This window comes from Chelmon rostratus, chromosome 5 (assembly GCF_017976325.1).
Source record: "Chelmon rostratus isolate fCheRos1 chromosome 5, fCheRos1.pri, whole genome shotgun sequence".
NCBI classification, from domain to species: Eukaryota; Metazoa; Chordata; class Actinopteri; order Chaetodontiformes; family Chaetodontidae; genus Chelmon; species Chelmon rostratus.
This window is the reverse complement of record NC_055662.1, coordinates 21,925,359-21,950,038: the sequence shown is the minus strand read 5'-3', so window position 1 is coordinate 21,950,038 and position 24,680 is coordinate 21,925,359. Positions and strand designations below refer to the sequence as shown.

The 24,680-nt window shown below is 42.3% G+C and overlaps 1 protein-coding gene across 4 annotated transcripts; it reads left to right on the top strand.

Annotated features, from left to right (window-relative positions):
- Nucleotides 1–705: 705 nt before the first annotated feature.
- On the top strand, nt 706–24,246 carry acacb (acetyl-CoA carboxylase beta). 4 transcript variants are annotated; one of them, XM_041936858.1, is made up of 54 exons: nt 706–746; nt 2,989–3,562; nt 7,526–7,658; nt 7,783–7,921; nt 8,371–8,480; nt 8,586–8,667; nt 8,766–8,864; nt 9,008–9,117; nt 9,226–9,336; nt 9,449–9,658; nt 9,742–9,912; nt 10,003–10,164; nt 10,251–10,414; nt 10,779–10,929; nt 11,021–11,124; nt 11,223–11,304; nt 11,396–11,541; nt 12,313–12,463; nt 12,554–12,688; nt 13,300–13,446; nt 13,528–13,716; nt 13,821–13,921; nt 14,030–14,118; nt 14,230–14,354; nt 14,449–14,562; nt 14,683–14,796; nt 14,889–14,978; nt 15,064–15,182; nt 15,575–15,598; nt 16,244–16,372; nt 16,458–16,557; nt 16,645–16,752; nt 17,358–17,414; nt 17,961–18,002; nt 18,085–18,300; nt 18,481–18,636; nt 18,757–18,960; nt 19,106–19,261; nt 19,345–19,467; nt 19,544–19,813; nt 19,939–20,036; nt 20,163–20,283; nt 20,376–20,486; nt 20,611–20,754; nt 20,854–20,974; nt 21,066–21,162; nt 21,247–21,343; nt 21,434–21,569; nt 21,665–21,842; nt 21,979–22,091; nt 22,209–22,363; nt 22,489–22,659; nt 22,935–23,071; nt 23,559–24,246. In XM_041936858.1, the coding sequence occupies exons 2-54, from the start codon at nt 3,009–3,011 to the stop codon at nt 23,683–23,685; spliced, it is 7,293 nt and encodes a 2,430-aa protein (XP_041792792.1). In that variant the 5' UTR covers nt 706–746; nt 2,989–3,008; the 3' UTR covers nt 23,686–24,246. The 4 variants fall into 4 exon arrangements, with proteins under 4 accessions (XP_041792792.1, XP_041792793.1, XP_041792794.1 ...); XM_041936859.1 differs by lacking the exon at nt 15,575–15,598; XM_041936860.1 differs by lacking the exons at nt 706–746; nt 2,989–3,562 and adding an exon at nt 4,493–4,627.
- Nucleotides 24,247–24,680: the final 434 nt, after the last annotated feature.

The following is a 24,680-nucleotide window of genomic DNA, read 5'->3' as shown; positions in this document are numbered from 1 at the left end:
TCCTGCATTGTTAAATATGTCAGGATAATCAGGAAAATGTACTTAAAGCAGTAAAAGTAAAAGTATCACATGTTCTAATTTATTAATCACATTTATTAATTTATTATATCTCATTATTGCTACAGCAGGATTTTATTGTTGCAGTTGGTCTGTTGGACCAATGAATGATTATTTTCATTATGGATTAATCCACTAATAATTTTCTTAACTAATTGATTCATTGTTCATTCCGGAGCCCAAAGTGACATCTTCACAGTGCTTGTTTTGTACAACCGATTGTCCAAACCTCAAAATTTTAGAAAACAGTAAATATCACAAATTTGAATGCAGGAAATGGTCTTGTATAATTGCACTTGTTTATTGCTTAAACCATTATCAAAAGAGTTTCCTATTAATGTTTTTTGTCATTTCAGCTGCGCTTGTACATTTTCACGTTTTGGATGCAAAAGTCCTATTTTGTGAAGCAAAGCTGGACTGAGTCGCTTTTGGAGCCAGACTCAAGTGAGCATTCGAGGAACTGCAGCTCTGGGTACTTCCGCGTTGGCTTCATTTTTCAGCCTTGAGGCGGGAGGGTGCCGCTTGGTTTACCCACAGAGTGAAACATCTTGTTTACACACGATCTCCGAATGCGTTCCTCCTTCCTGGGAGGAGCTGGAAATCCCCCCACCCCCCTTACAACTGTTTACTGTCCCCGCGAAGAGGAGGTGTTGGACGGTCGTAGGGGGCTGAGGGACACTACACTGGTGGTAGGTGGATTTGACATTAGCTGCTATTGACATGAAAATGATTAAAGTTAAATCATTACCGGCGATGCGGTTCACTTTTGGCCGAGTTTGAGGTCTCGGTGCAGAGAAACAGTCAGTGAAGAAAGTAGTTTATAATGAGTGGCGGTATGAAAAGTGGTCATTGGTTTGTTGTCAGCTAGCTCGTTAGCCTGGTGTGTATTGCAGCAGCAGCAACAACGGCTGAGCAGAGCTGCCCGTTATCTGGTGGTGTGTGTGTAAATGACCAGTTTTTACACTTTAACACCGCTTTTGCAAGTTTTGTTCTGCCAAGTAAACCACAGCTGTCCCTCGCTGACATAAATGGACTTCATGTGTGATCTTTAAAGCAGAGTAATTTTCCCGTTGGGTAAAAAGCGAAGTGAAATGCCAGTTTTGTGTCAGCTTTGCGTGAACTTCTTCAAGTCTGTTTTCTGTCACTGAAGTTGATGTTTTTTGTGAGAAAACAACAATACATGGACATGTGTTACGTTCAGTTTGTAGTCGATAAGCCACGTTCAGTCAGTGACATTTTGTGTACATTTGACAGTCGGTTGAGGTCACCATGGAGCTAAAACCAACACACGTTATCACACTTGTATTATTCAGTGGATTTGTTAGGAAACATAAAATACCTGCAACACTGAACTCACTTTTTTTTTTTTTAACTAATCTAAGATTTCAGTGCTGGAAGTACATATGGCCCCGAAAAAAAAACTTTGAACCTGCTTAAAGAAAATATGACACATGAAATGAAAAATTCAAACAACCAGTTTTGTCAAAATCAATATTGTACTTGATCTAAAAAGTGATGGCTCAGCCTTTTCTTTGTTTCAGTCAAAGTCAGAGTGGCAGCAGAGGACAAATGTCCCCTTGTCTCTGCACTGAATGCCTCTTTCACATGGACTAAATATTAACATGAGCTACATTTTTATCTGAGATGCAGACTTTGGCTGACAGGGGAAGCCATATTTGTTTCACATGTTTCATGTGACATGTAATCTTCATGTTTATATCTTTATTTTGGTGCCATCAGATGCTCATGAATGCTGTTTGTGCCCCCTCCTCCTCCTCCTCTTCCTCCTCCTCACCCTTCATTCCCTCAGTGTTGACCTTTAGCCCAAATGAAGCAGCACACTTGGCTCTCATGTCAGCTGTCAGAGACAGTCTGTTCACCGGACACTGGCTGGGAAATGCAGCCTGCCGGGACCTGCTGGCATTGTAAACTGCAAAAATATCTTGATTTGTTTATTTATAGGACTCAAAGTCAGTAAGAGTGTGCATGCGACTGTGTACATTTTAATGCTCATAACATTTAATTGATTTGCTTAATGGGAGGTTTATCAGTTCAGCTTTGGACTGGTATGAAAACAAGCCGTTCTACCTGTTGTCTCTCATGTTTTTTTGAAGTTGAGCCTACACGTCTTATCTCTCAATTACCCAGCATGCCCTGTCCTGAGAAGGCTTCTGACCTCTGATCCGCTCTGGAAAAATGTCTTCAGACAAGAATAGTACGCAGACAGCAATGTTGCACAGCATCAAGTTGTCTTCATTTCCTTTTGACCGAGAACGAAAAGTCCCTTAATTGCAGTCCAACCGATGAATTTTTGAGGCAGATATCAATATCTGAGAGTTTAAAAAAATCTGCTAAATTATGTATTGACAGATGGTCAATGTTTTACATCCATGTAAAGGTCCAGTGTGTAGGATTTAGTGGCATCTAGTGGTGAGGTTGCAGATTGCAACCAGCTGAATACTCCTCACCTCACTCTCCCTTATAATGGCCATAATAAATGACAGGCCAGTTTTTGGCTTGTCCATTCTGGGCTACTGTAGAGACATGGCAGTGCAACATGGTGGACCCTGTTGAACAGGGCCCGCTCCCTCTGTAGACATAGAAAGCTCATTCTATGCTATAGAAAACATAGTGATTCTTATTTTCAGGTAATTATACTTTAACGTAAACACAAATTATTTATTAAGGAAAAGATATTCACTGAGTAAAGCTTTTTCCTAGAAAAAGTCAGTAATAGTGTCATTGTAATATTATATAATAAAATGTTATGTAATATTATATGTATTACAATGATCAGTCAATCAATACTTATTTTTGATGCCATGCAAACTATTATTGTGCGGTGTAAGAGGTATCCCATATTGATATTTGGCTGACTTATGATGTGTGTCATATGTGAATGATAATGCCCACTTTATTCTGTTGTTGCAGTCTCAGGAGAATGTCTGTCAATGCTCCCATTTGCAGTTTTGGGATTAATCCTATGGATATTGTTGCTACTGTGGAGGATTAATACCAAGACAGCAGCGATGCCCGTGAAAGGAGAGGAATCTCCGTCTGGCTGTGGTCCACCTGCAGCCGAGGAGGATGTGCCTGCTACACAAGCCCCTCAACCAGGCGAATGTTGCCTGTCAACAACTCCTACTACCTCAACATGCAACGAGGATTACAGTCCTCAGGCCAGCAGTGCCTCTGCCACTCTTGATGTCACAACAGTGGACACTGAGGCTCTGCAGGCGTCTTCTGAGGTAAATTCAGAAACGCCATCGTTGCCACCGACAACCCAGAGACCTTCCAAATCCAATGTGCCAATGCTCAGCTCAGGTCCCGAGGCGAGGGAACGCCTCAAGTTCATCCTCGGAGCATCGGAGGACAACTCTTCAGACGAGGAACCTCTGGTCACCAAACCTCCAAGTGGCGCATCTCAGCCACCGACCTCCGCCCACAGATCTTCTCCCCAGCAGGAGTCCTCTGCAGTGCCGCAGCCCAGCTCCTCAGGCATCAAGTAAGACCTAAGTGAATTTAATGTAAACTGTCGAGGGTTAGGCATGTTTTTATCACTCAATCATGTGACTACACATTGGTGAAAAACCTTGTCTGGAAGTCATAACTCTGGTATGTGACATGGAAGCATGTCACACATGCCAAATATTAGTCTGAATATACACTGAGTTGTTTTGTGGCCATGCTGGCGATGTGTGCAGTTATGCTCCTGCTTGCTATGTCTCCACAAACTGTGCGTTATCACCTGACTGCATCGAGTTGACCTGCGTTATTGTTGCATGCCAAACACCCAGGCTCTATTATTGGAACCAGAGCATGAACCAAATGACTTTGAGAACTGTGGAGTCACTCTAGGTCGCGACACAGCAAACAAAAATACTTTTAAATCCTCCACTGATTTTGTATTTTTAACCTTGTTTTTTACACTCTGCATAGTGGAGAGTTATTTTTATACCCAGCGATAGTATACAATATGACCATGGGTCAGAGGGGTTGTTTGGTTCACCTAGCTGCATGTTCAACCTGACATGCTCAGATCGACTTATCCAAATGCATCAAGCTGTGTGTGCTCGGGGGACTGGTGGGAAGCATGAAGGGGAGAAAGGTAAGAAATGTTCCTCCCCTAAATGTCAGCTTTAGAAGCATCTGCGTGCTGTTAGGTGAATAGTTTTGCAGCAGAAGGAAATGCACTTTTATAAAATGTTTAATGGAATAGAAATCTATTTTCATGTGTGTGAATGAAGGTTTTAGCTTTGGCTACAAATTTTGCCTGGATACTAGTTGCTTTCTTTTATAAATGAAGTAGAATGAGCACTTTTGTCCGGCTGCTGGCCATGCCTCTGTGCATATTTGGAACAAGCAGCCTGTGATCTGTCACAGGGGATCTTTAGATTATTCTGCTCCAAATGTGGGAGGGGAGAGGGGAGGAAGCGCCTGAGAGGAACATTTTGTGGAAGGCGCTTTGTTTTGGTGTTAGATTTTAAAATCTACTTCACTGCTAACGCACGTTGGATAATGAAGTAGGCCATAAAATGGAGCGAAACGGCTTGTTCCCATATCTCCGAAGGTAAGTGCCATTAAAAGCTGGATACCGTTCTCTGTAACTTGATACATTTGCTGCACTGTTGATAATGTGGACAGTTATCACATGCTTACAGCAGCAGAAATAATGGAAACATGCAGAATAATGACTTTGTACCAAAGTAAAAAAGATACCGGAGCAACTTCTGCAGACATGTTTATGAACAGGAAGGTTCACTCATGTGGTCATACTGTAGTTATGTAACTGAACAGAGCTCGTCTTGGCACATGTAAGTTTGAGGAAATTAAAAAAAACACTCCAGCAGCGTGCACTCTGTAGAGACGGGAAGTGTTAAACCGACCAGAATAGCTTTGTCCTTATGAAGCAGTTCAGTAATAAGCAAACATGTTTAAGCAAACAAGCAGAGCTCATGTTTATGCATAGATACCCAGTGTTTGTTCAGTTAAGTTAATGTCAGTTAAAATAAACCCTGCCCTGTCATGCCTCAGGTCCTGGAAAAAGATCCGAAAGTGGATCAGGAGTTCACAACACTGGAAAAGGTTATCAAAAAGCAGCTCAATAACAGAGTCCAATCTGTATTCCCTGAGCGAACAGCACAATAGAGGAGTTAAGTTTAAAGTTCATATCTGCTCGGAGAGAATTGCACTCCAACTTCACCGTAGAGCTCAGTGGTGTCACACAGCTGGTTGTCATCTTAACATGGGACAGAAGTTCTATGAAGTAGGTTTTGGTGCAGTTGTGACAAGAATTAACACGGTTTGAGCCAACTGATAATCATGGTACGTAAAATTATCTAAAGTTATTGCAGTGTTTGTTCGGATTTTGTCTTGCAAAACACGGAAAAGCTGCCTTAAGGTTGTTGTCCTAATGTAAACAGTGTTCCAAATGTATCGTATACTGGTGGAATTATGATTATAATGGATTTCAGACAGGTACCACGTCAGTTGAGTTCAGTTGTGAATTAAACTTAACTACCTTTTTTAATGTTTTAAGAGTCTGTAAACAGACAGTAAACCAGGTGAGATGATACACCTTTATTACATAAAAATGGAGCTTGTGATTCTAAAACCAAACTTGTTTTGTTATGCGGTTAGCTGATTCCATTGATTTCGACAGCCAAATAGCAAAGTAGCACATTTCATTGCTCATGAAACTCAGCGTTGATTGTTCGAGTGAGGAAAGACTTATAGACTCAGTCATCATTATCACTGACAACCATCTGCCGCTTCCCTGTTGGATCGTATGAAGCGTCTTGCAAAGAATCTCGGCGTCTGGTTTGACAGTAATTTAAATTTTCGTGTTCTTATCGTCTTAGGTGGTATTTTCCAAATATTTATATCTTCAGTTTCAAAGAGAGGCCATTTTGCAAGCCTCCATCTGATCACAGCAAGATCACTACACCAGCCTTTTACTCGTCTGAACCAAAAATCCATTGATCGACTCCAGACTGTGCAGAAGATTTTACTGATTACTTTCAACGTTCTTCGTGGCTTCTTTCCCCGCTGTATCTCTAATCTTGTTGTACCGTATGCGTCGGTGCGTACCTTTAGATCCTCGGGCAGAGGTCTTTTGTTGGCTGAAACCTTAAGGAGACAGAGCGTTTGCAGTCAGGGCCCCGAGGCTCTGGAACGATTTGCCGGCGGAAATCAGGTTGGCTAAATCAGAGATCAGTCAGTGAGTTTCAATGTGTCTTTATCCTTTCTTTTAAAACCCAAAAGATTTGCCTTGCCGCGCTTTTGTGAAGCACATTGTAACATGCATTTTGAAAAGTGCTCTATAAAGATTGTTGTTAGTCGTGGAGGTAGTATTAGTATTAGTACGTTATGAATATACTTATCTGTTGAAATCACAGGAAACATGAAAGCTGTAGGTCAAATCCAATTAATCCCACGTGACTCAAAATAATATCAGATTAAAGATAATTAAATCTTTATACAATGACTTTGGTTTATAATACTAACCTTTCTGAATATATGTTTTATCAGTCACACTTCATATTAAGTTACAAATATTCACCATTAATTAGTGGCTCATTAGCAATTATATTAGTAGCATATTGGCTCTTTATTAGTGATTATAGAGCACTTATTAATGCCTTATCCTTGGATTTAGGGGGTTTAGGTTATTAAATTGTAATACATGTACAACAACTTCCTTACTATCAGTAAGCATTAATTTGAAAGTTATTGAGTGAAACCTCTTCGCTAATAGCCTTGTAGTTGTAAAATATGGTCATGCAGAATAATGCATTAGTGAGTGCTTTATAATGAGTAATAAAAAGCCACTATGCTACTAATATGCCTGCTAATTATTAGTTAACAGTGGATGTGTGTACCTTTACATAAAGTGTTACTGTTTCATCAGCTATTACTACTACTGTAACTGCCTTGTTACCTGACTGGGCTAAGGTACAGTCTGTATGAATGATGAAACATTCACCATTTATTGTCTGCTGTGCTGAACACCCGATAAAAAAGGACACAGAGAGTGATAATTTGTTGAGATTGCACTTTTCTGTCAACTGTTTTCTGCGAAGAGCAGTGGTACGTGCAATTTTCAAGATAAGGTCAGAAATATATGGGCTGGTCTGGTTCACAGCCTGTCTTCACCTGTTTGAGAGAGGCTGAACTTTGACTTTGGTTTTTGATTTTCAGTGCTGTTGTTCCCTTGTTGTTGTCAGTCCAGCAGCTCCTGACTCACGCTGTTATGTATCTTTTTACCAGCCGAACTGCAGAGAAGCGCTGTGTCCTGTTGCTTTTACACCTGCTTGGGTTGTGGCGTTTTGGGGGATGATAGGCAGCCTGCAGTCTTCTGGATTATTTAATAGATGTTGCAGCTAATACAAGGAACAGAATACACCCAGGTGATTGTGTTTTGCTGTGTTATTGTGCAAGACAGCTAACCCTGAGCTTTCCACTGCAGGTCTAGCATGTCTGGTCTTCACTTGGTAAAAAAAGGACGTGAACACAGAAAGATGGATCTACAGAGGGACTTCACTGTGGCTTCTCCTGCTGAGTTTGTCACCAGGTTTGGTGGCAACCGTGTCATTGAAAAGGTAATAATGAAAGTCCCTTCTCCTCAGTTCGAAACTTTATTTTTCATTGCTTAATGACATTGCAATATCTTTCCAATTCCTGTCTTTCTTCCGGCAGCACAAGTGATTTCTGTTCCTGTTTCAGGTGCTGATAGCCAACAACGGGATCGCTGCAGTCAAATGTATGCGTTCTATCCGTCGCTGGTCCTACGAAATGTTTCGCAATGAAAGGACCATCCGTTTTGTGGTCATGGTAACCCCTGAAGACTTGAAAGCTAATGCAGGTCAGCATTATTGTGAGCTTCAAGCTGATAATGATGCATTTCACTATATAGAGCATTTTCGGTGAATTCAATGACTAAATAGTTTATATAAGCCACAAGGAAAGGCCTGTTTCTTATTACATTTTGAATAATATACTCCACAAAAGGTGGTACTTACTCATATAAATGTACTTTTGCAGCTACCATCTTTATGTAGACTCTCTCTGCACTGTTTGACATGATTCCTGTGTAGATGGTAAACGAGCTTAGTGGTGTTTGAGTCTGTTGTGGGGACTGGTCTCCAGTAAAATTACGGTTGTTGGGTCCACATCACACTTTTCATGCCCAGACATATGTTACCAGTTACATTGGAAACTGTGTCCGAACTCTAAGTCAGCTGTTTTGACCAGAAGCTGCCATAGAGAGTGATTCCCTGTGAAGTTGTTATATGTTTCTCTTTTTCCTTTTAGAATATATTAAAATGGCAGACCATTATGTTCCTGTACCTGGTGGGCCCAACAATAACAACTACGCCAACGTGGAGCTGATAGTGGACATTGCTAAAAGAATCCCAGTACAGGTGCTCTTCACCTTTTATCTAAACAGCAGTGTTCTTTCTGTTAATTTGTTAATTAAAAAAAATCTGTGATAAATGATTTCATTCTGTCTGTATCACTGTTAACAGGCTGTGTGGGCTGGATGGGGTCATGCCTCAGAAAATCCCAAACTGCCTGAGCTGTTGAACAAAGCAGGAATAACATTTTTAGGTAAAGTCCAGTTTGAACCCACCGAATGTTCGCATTATTTGTACTTGGTTTATTTGTACATGTCAGGTCTCATTGTTGACTGACTGCTCTTCTCTCAGGGCCGTCCAGTAAAGCCATGTGGGCTCTTGGGGATAAGGTGGCCTCCTCTATTGTGGCTCAGAGTGCTGACATTCCCACACTACCATGGAGCGGATCAGGTAATGCTGTCCCTCCCACACTGTCTCAGTTCACAGAATGTACATTGACACAAACTGTACCGTAGACTGCGGGTGATGTGTGCACCTTCATACAGTGAATACAGTGTTTTTCTGATCTAATCTTGTGTCTCATGGTGCACCAGGTCTGAGAGTGGACTGGCCAGAGGAGGACCAAAGGCTGGGCAATGTAATCAGCGTTCCTCCAGAGGTCTACACAAAGGGCTGTGTTCAGGATGTAGATGATGGCCTGACAGTAAGCTTATTTAGTAATTTCTACACCTTTGCTTCTTCTTTCCCAAAATTATTCCTGTCAAGCAACTATCTTTTGCTAATGCGTGTTTCATGTGCTGGTTCTTTGCAGGGTGCAGAGAGAATAGGCTATCCAGTTGTAATCAAGGCCTCTGAGGGTGGAGGTGGAAAGGGCATCCGTAAAGTAGAAAGTTCTGAGGATTTCCCAGGTTTCTTTAGACAGGTTTGTGTCATTCCATTTTACAGCCCAGTCCTTTTTGATGTAGACCCCACTGTACACAGTTGAATTTGATGTAATTCTTAACACATAGCTTTTGTGTTTTCTTTGAATGCAGGTTCAGACGGAGGTACCCGGCTCGCCTATCTTCATCATGCAGCTCGCTCAGCATGCGAGACACCTCGAGGTCCAGATACTGGCTGATGAGTACGGAAATGCCATCTCTCTGTTTGGACGGGACTGCTCCATCCAGAGGAGGCACCAGAAGATCATAGAGGAGGCTCCTGCCACCATAGCCGCTCCCTCAACGTTTGAGCAAATGGAACGGGTCAGTTTACGCTGCTGCATGTTCTCATTTTCCCGTTTTAATGAACTCGGGTTGAAAGTTGACAGTCTCCTCTTTCTGGCCAGTATGCTGTGCGACTGGCCAAGATGGTGGGCTATGTGAGTGCAGGTACTGTGGAATATCTCTTCTCTGAAGATGGAAGTTTCCATTTCCTGGAGCTGAATCCTCGCCTGCAGGTGGAGCATCCTTGTACAGAGATGATCGGAGATGTAAACCTGCCAGCTGCCCAGCTTCAGGTAAGCCATGAAGAGGAATAATTACACCACAGCTAACTATAGCCAGAGAGCCAACCCCTCCATTTAAACTCAGTGTTTCTTCTCTGATAGATTGGGATGGGCATCCCCCTTCATAGAATTAAGGACATCCGCTTGCTTTATGGAGAAACTCCGTGGGGTGACACCATCATTAACTTCGAGACCCCAGACTGCATGCCAAGTCCAAGAGGGCATGTCATAGCTGCACGGATCACCAGTGAAAACCCTGATGAGGTACAGCTCGAGTTCATCAATGCTCAAAACACACAGTTTTGTAATGTACATTTAATTTACCGCTGATGTATCGTCCTCACTAACAGGGGTTCAAGCCCAGTTCAGGCACCGTGCAGGAGTTGAACTTCCGCAGCAGTAAAAACGTCTGGGGTTATTTCAGTGTGGGGGCAACTGGTGGCCTGCATGAGTTTGCAGACTCCCAGTTTGGACACTGTTTCTCCTGGGGCGAGAACCGCGAAGAAGCCATTTCGTAAGTCTCTTTCTTTGTTCTGATGGTATCAGATCTTTAGCAGTTCTAACTTTCATGTATCGACTCTGAGGCAACAGCCAGTCAACACAATATCTACCCTATTGTTGTAACAGCCCGTGATATAATAAAACAATGTGGAGAATACAAAGACCTGCCAATGATATAATAGAATCTTAAAAGACAATTATGCAATATACTTTTGCAACCAATACAAATCATTTCTATTATTTACATTACTCATATATATTTGTTTTTATAATGTGGGTTGAATTCTATAATAATACAGAATATATGACATAATAACATGAAGCTAAAACATAGGATACTTGTGTTTATCAGGTGTCATATTTTGTATGTGCTTCAGGAACATGGTGGTGGCGATGAAGGAGCTGTCCATCAGAGGCGACTTCAGGACCACAGTCGAATACCTCATTAAGCTACTGGAGACAGAAAGCTTCAGAAACAATGACATCGACACCGGCTGGCTGGATCATCTCATTGCAGAGAAAGTGCAGGTAGGAGACTGAATATCATGCCGTAAATCATTACACTGCCAGGTTCTTGGTCACTGTATTAGCCTCATGAAGCCGCATGCTCTTCCTACAGGCTGAGAGGCCAGATACCATGCTGGGCATTGTTTGTGGGGCTTTGCATGTTGCTGATGCAAGCTTCCGAAAGAGCATGTCTGACTACCTACATTCACTGGAAAGGTCAGTTGACACAGTCCTGTCTTATTGATGTCTGACTGCATTCCTTAATGTATGTTTATGTAATTGACTCATAAAAAAAATATCTTCTGCATCTATAGAGGCCAAGTGCTGCCTGCAGCCAGTCTCCTGAACTCTGTCAACGTAGACCTCATATATGAAGGAGTCAAGTACTGCCTGAAGGTATCGACCTTATTCCCTTCACACACATTCCTGCCTTCACTCAACCTCTTGCCTTTTTTAATCAATAAATCATCACTACTGCTGCCTGCAGGTGGCTCGTCAATCCCCAACAACTTACGTCATCATGATGAACAGCTCCAACATTGAGATAGATGTCCACCGGCTGAGCGATGGTGGCCTCCTGCTGTCCTATGACGGCAGCAGCCACACCACCTACATGAAGGAGGAAGTGGACAGGCAAGAGCTCTTATATCTTTATTCATCTGTTTGTTTGTTTTACTCATTCTTTATGCCTCCATGCAGGTGACTGTCATGGCTGTGGGCATTATGTTTTCAGGTTGTCCGTCCCATTCTTGTGAACATGATATCTCAGGATATCCTGAAGGAAATGTCTTCAAATTTGGCCCAAATGTCCACTTGGACTCAAGCGTGAACTCATTAGATTTTAGTGATGAAGGTCAGCTTCACTGTGACATCATAACGTTCTGCAAAAACACTTTTCTGGTCATTATTCAACACCATCGCCCAGAAACAGAGGGAGAGATTGTGACCATATTTCACAATTGGTCAGATACTGAATTGGTGACACTAATCTCGGGCGTCCACCTTGAAACTGTGATGATTGTAGAGATCTTCTGTGCTGCCAGGTTAAAGACATGTGTAAAGCATCCATGTTTTGGAATTTATTGCTCCTTTGCAGCAACATCCATATTTGAAGCATTGTAGTCGACCACAGGCTCGTTGTTTTAGCTGATATTGATCTTCAGGTGATTGTGATGAAGGTCTCTGTCATTCCTCTGTACTGCTCTGTTGAAATAGTCTCTGAGTGAAGACAGCATGTTTCTCACTGGAAATTATTCACTGCAATCAGACATGTCAATATGATGATACACTTAATACCTTTTATTAAGTCCAGACAGACATGGATGTAAACTGTAGCTTGACTGGTTTGCGGAGGCAAAGAACGGCGAAGCATAATTCTTCTTCTGAATTACTTCATTTCCACAGCTACCGCATCACTGTTGGCAACAAGACTTGTGTATTTGAGAAGGAGAAGGATCCCACGGTGCTGAGGTCGCCCTCTGCTGGTAAACTGCTGCAGTACATGATTGAGGATGGCGGTCATGTTTGTGCAGGAGAGACATATGCAGAGATTGAGGTAAATGTGGTAAAATAGATTTCTTGAGGTGTCTGCCATGCTGTGTCTTTTTGTGTTTCTGTTGACTGGCTGTTTGTGCGGTGGTTTCAGGTGATGAAGATGGTGATGACGCTGACTGTGCAGCAGTCTGGTTGTATCTACTTTGTTAAAAGACCTGGAGCAGTTCTGCAGCCTGGCTGTGTGATGGCACATGTAGACCTGGATGACCCCAGCAGTGTACATCGGGTGAGCAGATGGACTCAAACTGCATAAATTGTTCTCTTAAAGGTACAAGATGTAAGAACATGAAGCATCCAAGAGCAATGCAAGGCAGGGCTGGACAACTAGTTAACTGTAAGATAAGCAAAGCTAAAGTTAGCCAGCTACCTGTACCTTAGGTATGCAGTATGGATCTGGTGTTGGTTGCTTCTTAACATTATCTGATAAAGTAATTTGCAAAAAACAAATAGCATTATGGAGCTATTGGTCCAAATAAAATATAGGAACATTACAGATAGTAACATTATTCTAAATGTGAGTTTAATTTATTTTCAGTGTTCATTTCAGCGTCACTCAGGAGTGCAGGCATGACCCACAGGAAAGGGACTAATTTTGCCTTAATAATTTACAGCACTTTATAACATGATTCTGATGTTCAGGTCTTGGCTAAGCAGTGTCAAATCAGTCATTTTGGCCTGAGTTTGTCCAGATTTATATTAAAAATATCATATTCCAAGTATGTACTGTTGGTTCTTCAAGCTCTGGTTGGTAAACAAGTAATTATATTGGTTGTCCGGTGTTTTTGTTTTTAATTACAAACAATATTGGAACCTGATTTCCTTCGCCTCTGGTTGTAGGTGGAGCTCAACACGGCCATACTGCCACCCCAGCAGCCACTGCCCATTGTTGGGGAAAAGCTTCACCAAGTGTTTCACAGTGTGCTGGAAAACTTGGGTAAAGTCATGGATGGCTACTGCCTTGAAGAGCCCTACTTCAGCAGCAAGGTACATTGCAGGATTTCTGCCACTACAGATTCTTAAATAACATCAGTTTTATTAATTATATGTGCATGTTCATGTCTGCAGCTGAAACAGTGGGTGGCTACCCTGATGAAGACTTTACGGGACCCCTCACTGCCACTTCTGGAACTCCAGGAGATCATGACGAGTGTGGCCGGTCGCATCCCTCCTGGTGTGGAGAAAGATATCCGTAAAGTCATGGCCCAGTACGCGAGCAACATCACCTCTGTCCTCTGCCAGTTCCCTAGCCAAAGGGTGAGAGATGTGCTGTGACATACTGCTGGCTGAAGTTCTTTCAACACAAATGAGAATCTCTCATATCATTATAATATGACGATGTTTCCCTTTGTTTATTCCAGATTGCAAATATTCTAGACAGCCATGCAGCAACCCTGCAGAGGAAGGCTGACAGAGAGGTGTTCTTCATGAACACTCAGAGTATCGTTCAGCTGGTACAGAGGTTAGATTTTCTCCTTCTTTTTTTTTTTTTGTTCAGTAGTAATACACAGCATATAGAATGATATTGTTATTCCATTGATCGACTCGTGTTTGAATATGTCTGGTTCAGGTACCGCAGTGGAATTCGTGGTTATATGAAGTCTGTGGTTCTCGATCTGCTGAAGCGATACCTGCAAGTAGAGATGCAGTTTCAGCAAGGTGACATTAAAACGCTAAACCTTAAATGAAAACTTCAGATGAGATGCTTTCATCTGAATGGCGGCCTGTTTGTCATAGCTAACATCATTTCACTCTTGTTCTCCCAAACAGCTCACTACGATAAGTGTGTTATCAACCTGAGAGAGCAGAACAAACCTGACATGAGTCCTGTGCTCGAGTACATCTTCTCTCATGCCCAGGTCTCCAAGAAGAACATCCTCGTCACAATGCTCATAGTAAGGCGCTCATCAACCTCCACACTGCCATGAATAAATTAAAGATTCGCCCAACACTTGGGTTTCAGTGAAAGACACCTTGTTCGCTGTATAGGACCAACTGTGTGGAAGGGATCCCACGCTAGCGGACGAGCTGATGGCTATTCTGAATGAGCTCACGCAGCTTAGCAAGATGGAGAACTCGAAGGTGGCCTTAAGAGCCAGACAGGTAACATCTAAGGCTGCCTGCATCTCTGTTAGATGCTATTCCATCTGTTTCGAATATATTGTTTAATCAAAGCAGACAAGATGCCTGTATAGACTTAATAATACTTTTTTTTTTTCACAGGTCTTGATTGCCTCCCATTTACCATCATACGAACTGAGGCACAACCAGGTGGAGTCCATCTTCCTGTCAGCCATCGACATGTACGGCCACCAGTTTTGTCCAGAAAACTTGAAGGTTAGCCATGTGTGGAGAAATGTCATTGTAATCATTGATTTGCCAGAGCGGGGATATCAAATGATGATGATTTCTTTTTTTTTGGCCCACAGAAACTCATCCTCTCTGAAACCTCCATTTTTGATGTTTTGCCAAATTTCTTCTATCACTCCAATCAAGTTGTCTGCATGGCTGCCTTGGAGGTACAGTCGGTGGATTCACGCTTAGGAGCCTCTTATGCATTTTTATCTCTAAATTGATAATGACTTGTTCTGTCTTGACTCTCAGGTGTACGTGCGCAGAGCTTACATCGCCTATGAGCTAAATAGCATCCAGCATCACCAGCTGCAGGATGGAACATGTGCTGTAGACTTCCAGTTCATGCTGCCATCGTCACATCCGAACAGGTAACAGGTTTTCCCCACTAAGAGAAGCTGCACAGACTCTAAAGGCACAGGTGAATAACTCATTGTTGCTTAATTCTTGAATAAGTGGTGAATCACTACCACCTCCAAAATTGGACAGATGTTGCCTCAGCACTGGCTTAATAGATTGATGAAGATGAATCAATGAAATAGCTACTCTGTACCCAGTGGTGCAGGTGGGGAGTGGCCTATAAACCGCTGCTGTAACTGTGCTTACGGCTAACTTTGAATGCAGAATGGTTTTACCCACTGGACATTAATGTGAATGTGCATAGCTTCTGGAAAATTGCTTCACCCTAATCATAATTTGTTGAGGTAGAGGTACATTTTGATCATCCACTGCTGATATTCACCTGTCAATCATCTTATTTCAGAGGGAGCAGCCCTACTCTGAACAGGTAGAGTAAAGCTCCTCCCAAACCAGCCAAACCACCTGATCGTGTGTATGTCTCACAGCAATGCATGCACTTGTTGCTTTTTTCCTTCTGTCCTGTGAAACCAGAAACATTTGCTTAAGGGCTCCTCTAACAAGTCCTTCTTAATTCACTTTTTTAGCTGGGTTTCTCCATACGTTTTTTTTTTTTTTTTTTTGTCGCTTCTCTCAACTTGTAAGGCAATAATGAGCTTTTTGAGAGGTAGATCATTTATTTATTCAATGTTCCTCTTAAAAACCTCATGCCTGCGATTTTGTTGACTGCTACCAAATGGGGAGCCTGTATTCTCCGGCATTACATTTTGATTCTTGAATTGCACCTCAATGAGATAAAGTGACAGTTGCTCTTGACAACAACAATTCATAATCCCTTTCAATTCCATACATGAAATGTACGCATCAGCTGTATGTAATTATAATTGGAAATGAGGGTGGTCGTACTTTTTCTTTTTTTGTTAAACTGGTAAGAATATCCAGACTGGCTTTAATTGCTCTTTATGAATATTTGTACTTCTGGCTGTTCAGTGTTTTTTGCAAAAGCAGGCCTCTCTATGTGGTCATTCAGTGGTCCAGTCTGTGCTGTCACTGCCTGTGTGTCTCTTATTTTCAGGGTTCCTGTGCCAGTCAATGGATCAATGAGGCGGCAGAGCAGTGAGCTCTTCCTGGAAGGAGCCTTGTCTCCACCCTGCCAGCGCATGGGCGCCATGGTGGCTTTTCAGTGTTTTGACGACTTCAAAAGGTCATTTTTTTAATTATGGCAAAGATATGTAGGTCGAAACAAAAGCAAGTTATTGCCTGTTGATATATTTCCTTTTCTTTTGCAGGAATTTTGATGAAGTTCTCACCAGCTTTGCAGAACCACTGTTGGAGAGTGCTCCATTCTCAGAGGCCTGCTCCAGTCTCTACGATGAGGAGACGTGCAAGGTGAGCGCTGTGGGTGTTCAAAGGTCATTGGCTTATCAATAAATGTGTCTCTGCCACCACTGATTATCTTATCTTTCACCCCCACAGAATACGAAGGAGAACCCGATCCACATCATTAATGTGTCCATAAAGACGGCAGATACAGAAGATGACGATGTCTTGGTTACAGCCTTCACTGCTTTTGCCCAGTCAAAGGTCAGCTTCCTGACCTACAGCCCCAATTCCAAAAAAGTCTGGACGCTGTGTGAAACGTCGTTAAAAACAGAATGCAGTCATTTGCAAACGAACTGTGTTCACCAACAACAGTTTGATGAAATGTTCCTGTGTAGTCACCTCCTTTATACAATCATGTGTCCACAAGGTGTTGACCCTCGCTCGTGAACTGAGTCTTTCATACCTAATCATGATACTATCACCTGTTACCAGTCAACCTGCTTACCTGTGGAATGATCCAAACAGGTGTTTTTGGAGAGTTCCACATCTTTCCCAGTCTTTAGTTGCTCCTGTCCCAACTTGTTTGAAACATGTTGCTGCATCAAATTCAGAATAAGCTGATATTTACAAAAATCAATGAAGCTGATGAGGTAAAATATTAAATATATTATATTTGTACTCTTTTTAATTGAGTATATGTCAGAAAGGATTAGAAGATTATCACGTTCAGTTTTATTATGTTTTACACAACGTCCCAACTTCTTTTGAATCGGGGTTGTAGTTCCTTTCACATGACTGATTCTTATGAATGTGATATAATGCTTCTGTTTTTTATTGTTGAATTGAAAATGGTGTATTTTTTACAGAAAGCTGTCCTCTTTGAGTATGGAATCAGGAGAATCACATTTTTGATTGCACAGAAGGTAATTCAATCTCAGCAAATACACTGTTTTCATCAGGCCCACTGTGTCAGTCGTATATTCATACACAATATGTTTGTTGGTACTGGATGAGGCCATAAATGGGTCCTGACTCTTCACTGTTTTTGACCAAACTTCAGCTTGTCTTTTTTATGTGCAGCAGATCACAGATCTGCATAAATGTATAATAAATACTAATAATAATTTCTGTATATGGTGCCAACTAAACTGCATTTATCCCTCTGGTTTGCTTCTCTGAAAAATGTAACTTAATATAATGTTGAGACTCTGTTCTTAGCCTTGCTGTCTTCCCTGTGAATCATATTCTCCAAATCTGTCAAATATTGTCTTTAAGCCAGAGGTGACGCAGCATAGCGTGGCAGTTCATACCTGTTTATTCTACAGTATGATTCTGTTACTGCCTCACCGTAGCTGCACCAGTTTTGCTGAGTGAAGCTGCCAAACTGCTTTTGGCAAGAACACATATTTACTCTGAAAAACAGACTTTCTTGTTGTGTGATTATTTTTATCCTGACATCATTTCAACAGAGAGAGTTTCCCAAGTTCTTCACTTTCAGAGCTCGAGATGGGGTAAGTTTTTCTCAGTACATCTTAATTGATCATGTAAGTATGTGCTGCTGTGTGAGGAGATGACCAATCTGCCTCTCCTCAGTTCCAGGAGGATCGTATTTACCGTAATCTGGAGCCAGCTTTAGCGTTTCAGCTGGAGCTGAACCGCATGAGGAACTTTGACCTGACAGCCGTTCCTTGTGCCAACCACAAGATGCACCTGTACCTCGGTGCTGCTCGGGTGCAGGAGGGGGCTGAAGTCACAGACTACCGCTTCTTCATACGAGCTATTATCCGCCACTCAGATCTCATTACAAAGGTCAGCGGAGCAACTATAAAGTACAGCTCATTGAGTCTTTAAAAAGCTAAACATCATCAGAACTTAGACTATTTTCCCAAGGTGAAAGGCTTATGATTGCATAGTTAGAGAGAATGTTGTTAATGTTTGGTTAGTGCTAATGTTATTTTGGTGATTAGATTTTTTTTTATACACAACCAGGAAGCCTCCTTTGAATACCTTCAAAATGAGGGAGAACGTCTTCTGTTGGAGGCCATGGATGAGCTGGAGGTGGCCTTCAGTAACACCAGCGTCCGCACAGACTGCAACCACATCTTCCTCAACTTCGTCCCCACTGTCATTATGGACCCCTCTAAAGTCAGTGTCTGTTGTCCGCCTTCATTGAACTGACTGTATATACAGACTTGTATTCAGATTTCTGCATGTATGCATGATTTATTTCTCAGTGTTTTTTTAATGTCTTCTTGGGACACTCAGATCGAGGAATCTGTTCGCTCCATGGTGATGCGCTATGGCAGCCGTCTTTGGAAACTGAGGGTCCTGCAGGCTGAGCTGAAGATAAACATCCGTCTCACAACAACCATGAATGCCATTCCTGTCCGCCTGTTTCTCACTAATGAGTCAGGCTATTACTTAGATATCAGCCTGTATAAGGAGGTCACTGACCCAAGTTCTGGACAGGTGAGGACAGTGGACTGAAGTAGCCTCCTCCATGCATTTTATGAACTGAAAAATATGATATGTGGCAGGAGATTTGTTTCGTGTGGTGGTTAATGGTTGCATTTTCATGATCAAATTAATCAACTTATCATCTTTCCCTTTTCAGATCATGTTCCAGTCATATGGAGATAAGCAGGGTCCTGTGCATGGCATGCTGATCAACACTCCTTATGTGACCAAAGACCTGCTACAGGCCAAGCGCTTCCAGGCTCAAACTTTGGGGACTACATATGTCTATGACTTCCCCGAGATGTTCAGACAGGTACTGCTAACTCACTGAATTAGTTTTGTTTCTTTTTTCTCTGTTCCCAAAAAAGCTGACTGAAACTGAAATTCTTCCGGTAGGCACTGTTTAAGCTGTGGGGTCCTTGTGACAAACACCCTAAAGACGTCCTAATGTGCACCGAGCTGGTTCTGGACCCTCAAGGTCGACTCGTGCAGATGAACCGCCTGCCTGGAGACAATGATGTAGGAGCCTTTTTACAGCATTTCTGTCACTTTGTGCTTTCTCAGTGTGATGATACTAATGACCATTCTTCACCAGGTGGGAATGGTTGCCTTCAGGATGAAGATGAAGACTCCAGAGTACCCAGAGGGCAGAGATATTATTGTCATCTGCAATGATATCACTCATATGATTGGCTCATTTGGTCCTCAAGAGGATGAGCTGTTCCTCAAAGCATCTGAGCTGGCTCGGACTGAGGGCATCCCCCGCATTTACATCTCAGCAAACAGTGGAGCGCGCATCGGCCTCGCTGAAGAGATCAAACACATGTTCCAGGTGGCTTGGATTGACCCCAACGACCCCTACAAGGTGACCGCTGACATGTGTTTCTTCTAATATTTGCATTATACACTAATCAAGGAAATGACCATAAAGAATACTGCAGCAGTATGTATGTGCAGTTCTTATTATAAGTTATTTCCATTGGTCTGTAGGGTTTCAAGTACCTTTACCTGACACCGCAGGACTACACACGTATCAGCTCCACCAATGCTGTTCACTGTCACCATGTAGAGGAAGGTGGAGAGTCAAGGTACGATAAATCATTGGTTGTCTGCTCTCATAAACTAGCAAATTCGGCTTGAAATATTTGACAGCCTTAATCGCGTCTTTTGGATAATAGAGATTTGGTCTTCCTCGGCCTACATCACTTTTACAGGTACATCATCACTGACATCATCGGGAAGGACGATGGTCTTGGGGTTGAGAACTTGCGCGGTTCTGGCACCATTGCTGGAGAATCCTCTCACGCCTATGAGGAGATTATTACAATTAGCATGGTGAGAATGTGGATCTAATTTCTCTGAGTCAGAAGAGCTCACTGAACCTCTGCAACGTTTGAGTCTGTTTTTGTTTTTTTATGCTCTTGCAGGTGACATGTCGAGCTATTGGAATCGGGGCCTATCTGGTCCGTCTGGGACAGAGAGTGATTCAGGTGGAAAACTCTCACATTATCCTGACTGGAGCAAGTGCTCTTAACAAGGTTTGTTGGTTTAATTAATGTCACTGTTGAAATGAATGCACAATATTCATTTAAGTCATTAACGTTCCCATTTTGCGGTCAGTTAAAAAACGTCCTTGGTCGTTAAATCCCTGTTTCTGAACAGGTTTTGGGCAGAGAGGTCTATACTTCCAACAACCAGCTGGGAGGAATCCAGATCATGCACAATAATGGAGTCACACACTCCACTGTGCCAGATGACTTCGAGGGAGTCTTCACCATCCTGCAGTGGCTCTCCTATATGCCAAAGGTTTGGCATGAAATTTCATGTAGTGTGGCTTGTTTAGGTCTATAAAAGTAACTGAGCAACACTTCAGATCACTAACTATTGTTCTTCTTCTCCTTCCAGAACAAATACTCCCCTGTGCCTGTTATAGCAACTGCAGATCCAGTGGACAGAGAGATCGAATATATTCCTACAAAAGCACCGTATGACCCCCGCTGGATGCTGGCTGGGAGACCTCACCCCAGTGAGTGTCAAGATAATATAAACTCTGAAAGCATTGTATTTCAGTAATCGGCCTCATTGATTTCCTTTTTTGTCTGCGTCTGTGTCTGTAGCGGTGAGAGGCGCCTGGCAGAGTGGATTCTTCGACCACGGCTCTTTCATGGAGATCATGGAGTCGTGGGCTCAGACAGTGGTAGTGGGCAGAGCACGGTAAATTGTTAGCACTCTTCAAATATGTGTGTGTGTTAAGGAAGTTCTTTTTAATTGACCATCAACTCTGTTGAATGAAAACAGATTAGGAGGAATTCCCCTTGGTGTCATCGCTGTTGAAACACGCACAGTTGAGCTCACAGTCCCGGCAGATCCAGCAAATCTGGATTCAGAATCAAAAGTGAGTAAATTTCACCACCATGTTCATGATTTAAACAGACTGTATCTCAGTGTTTAATCTCTGCCCATGTTTTTGTTGTGTCGATGTCAGGTTCTACAGCAAGCTGGCCAGGTGTGGTTTCCAGATTCAGCCTTTAAAACCGCTCAGGCGATTTGCGACTTCAACCGAGAACATCTGCCTCTAATGGTGTTTGCCAACTGGAGGGGCTTCTCTGGCGGAATGAAGGGTACAGGATGAATACTGAACTTTGCAGAGAGACTGCATTACATGGGCTTTTGTTATTAATTAAAAGAATCTCTTTTTGCCTATTTTCTCTCCCAGATATGTATGACCAGATATTGAAGTTTGGGGCCTATATCGTGGACGCCCTGCGTGGTTTCCGTCAGCCGGTGCTGGTTTACATCCCACCACACGCTGAGCTGAGAGGAGGCTCATGGGTGGTGATAGACCCCACCATCAACCCATTGTGCATGGAGCTCTATGCAGACAGGGAGAGCAGGTACATGAATCAGTAATGTTTTTAAAGGTTACTCTCTGGAGTTCCCGACTTAAGCAACCGCATGCGCGCTTGTGTGTATGAGATTAACCACTTTCCGACTTTTTGTCCTCACCCTTTTGCTGCTTTCTGTGTCCAGAGGTGGTGTGCTGGAGGCTGAGGGTACAGTGGAGATCAAATTCAGGAGGAAGGACCTGCTTAAGACCATGAAAAGACTTGATTCAGTCTATGCTGGTCTGGTTGAGCAGCTTGGTAAAGGCTATTTCTTTCTAAACTCACATAAGCACTTTTTTTGCGTTTATTTTCCTTTTTAATTGCAACACAGCTGAAGGTGCACACCCTTACTGGCAAGTCTTCTGTTTTCATCAGCTTGCCCAGAGCTGTCTGACAAACAGTGCAGAGAGCTGGAGACAAAGCTCAGAGCCAGGGAGGAATTCCTGTTGCCCATCTACCACCAGGTGGCAGTGCAGTTTGTAGAGCTCCATGACACCCCGGGCAGGATGCAGGAGAAGGGTGTCATCACTGTGAGTGAGCTCCTCAGAAACACTCTAATGTTATAATTAGCAGAAAATAAACTTATATAGAGAGACTGTATTAAGAGCTTCACTCCTTTTAATTTATTCTACTGTGCCCTTCGATACCCTGACAGGATATTTTGGATTGGAAGAATGTGAGGACCTTCTTCTACTGGCGTCTTCGTCGCCTCCTGTTGGAGCAGGTGGTGAAGTATGAGATTCTGCAGGCCAACAAGGACCTCAGTGATGGACACATGCAGTCCATGCTGCGACGCTGGTTTGTTGAAACAGAAGGAACAGTCATGGTATGTTTTTGACAGTCAGACACTGCTGTCTCTAAATAGATAAAAGTGGTGCAGCTGATGGATCAAATTTAGCCAAAATCTGTTTGAATTTTTTAACCCTGTTAATTGCTGTGAAAAATGATCAACACTTAATAATGATAATACCTAGTAGTTGCATGTCTAATCGATCCAGTGTCAGTTTTTGCCTGAGGCCAACAAATCATGGTTTTTACTTTTGAGCTCTTCATTGTTAAAACTGACCAGAGATTTAAACTTGCTTCTGTCGTCCTCTGCAGGCCTACCTCTGGGATAATAACCAGGCAGTAGTTGAGTGGCTCGAGAAGCATTTGTCCACGGAGGATGGCACTCGATCAGCCATCCGAGAGAACATCAAGTACCTGAAAAGAGAAAACACTTTGAAACACATCCGCAGGTATGCAGCCACACTCGCACAGATTTTTTCGGTCCAACAATGTGGGCTTATTTTCATTGCTATAATCTTATCAATGCAGAAAGTCACGTGCCACATCTTAATAACTCTTACATGTCAGCTCATACATTACGCTGCTGCATTGTAGACATCAATGAATGACTCACGGGTTGCAACCCGAGTGCTTGCCATCAGTTTGCTTATATTTGGCTAAAATGGCCTAAAGAATTTAAATCTACAGCTACACTGACTCTATAGTCATCTTAAGAGGTTTGAACACTTTCTGTTGAGTCCATTCTATAACTGAAACCACACTGCGATGCATGCTGAGCCTGGCAAGGTAATTTAATAATGTCATGAGTCATGATGGTGGTATACAACCACAAGTGATGGTGCAGCCAACTGGAAGTCGTATTTTGCAAACCACCTTAGACCAGTTTATTCCAGCATATTTAACAGCTGAGCTTGTGTCTTTCCTCCTGTGTTGTAGCTTGGTGCAGGCCAACCCTGACGTAGCCATGGACTGCATCATCCACATGAGCCACAATATCACTCCGTCCCAGAGGGCCAAGCTCTCGCATCTGCTCGCAACTATGGACGGCACCAGCACCAGTTAAGCTGTGGGGCTTTACGAGGTTATATTATTAAAATGAACAAAAAGCCCTGTTCTCACTGATTGTACTGTATAGTGAAGAGGTGGAAAACGCTTAAGAAAAGAAAAACACACATGCACAAAGTGACTTATTCCTCAGTGCTCGCCACTACAGTGCTCTGCCTGTTGTAAACGTATTGAATGGAGTTATAAGAGAGTTTGTCTTTTACATTAGTCATTTCAGCTGCTCAGTCCAGAACTTTCTGGTTCACAAAGTCTGTCTGCCATGCACATTTCATTTGGTTGTATTTGTACATAATGGTGTATCAGTGTTAAATTAGCCTCAATAGGCTCTGCACAGTCTATAGAGGTCAGATTTCTACAAGCTTCATGAAGTGGGAGACTTCATATCCAGGTGCTGGTTGTCATGATCCGTTGACGGTATTAAAATAGACTTTGTGTTTATCTTTGAATGTAGCTCAGACCACTGATCAATTATTTGATCAATTTACAAAGCAAAAAAAAAAAAAGTCAAATTTTTGAGCCATAAAATCATGAAATCAATCAATTCTATTTCATTTGCATTGACTGAAATCCTGACATTTTTACAAGTATTGTAATGCAGAATTACAAATTAAGAAGCAGATGAAGTTTTTTCTAACAAGCAGTATAATGAGTGCAGTTGTGCCATTTTACTGCTGACGTCGCTTTCAGTCTGTTTATGTCTATCGATGCTGTAGTTTTCTTTTGTGTTAAGCCAATGTTATGAATGAGAGGAGAGATTGACACTGGATGTGATACTTCTGAGCGTTTTTTTTGTTCATTTTTGTAGGTATATCTCTGATATAATGCAGTAATTTTTAAGACTCAGGTTGGACAATAATTGCCAAAGTGGACCCCAACGGATGGCTTAATTTGCCTTACCTCTGATCAAAATTTGAGCATTTCATTTGAATGTATAGAAACTCTTTCATGTGTTCCACCATGACTGTTTGTTAATAAATGCCATTGAGATATTTT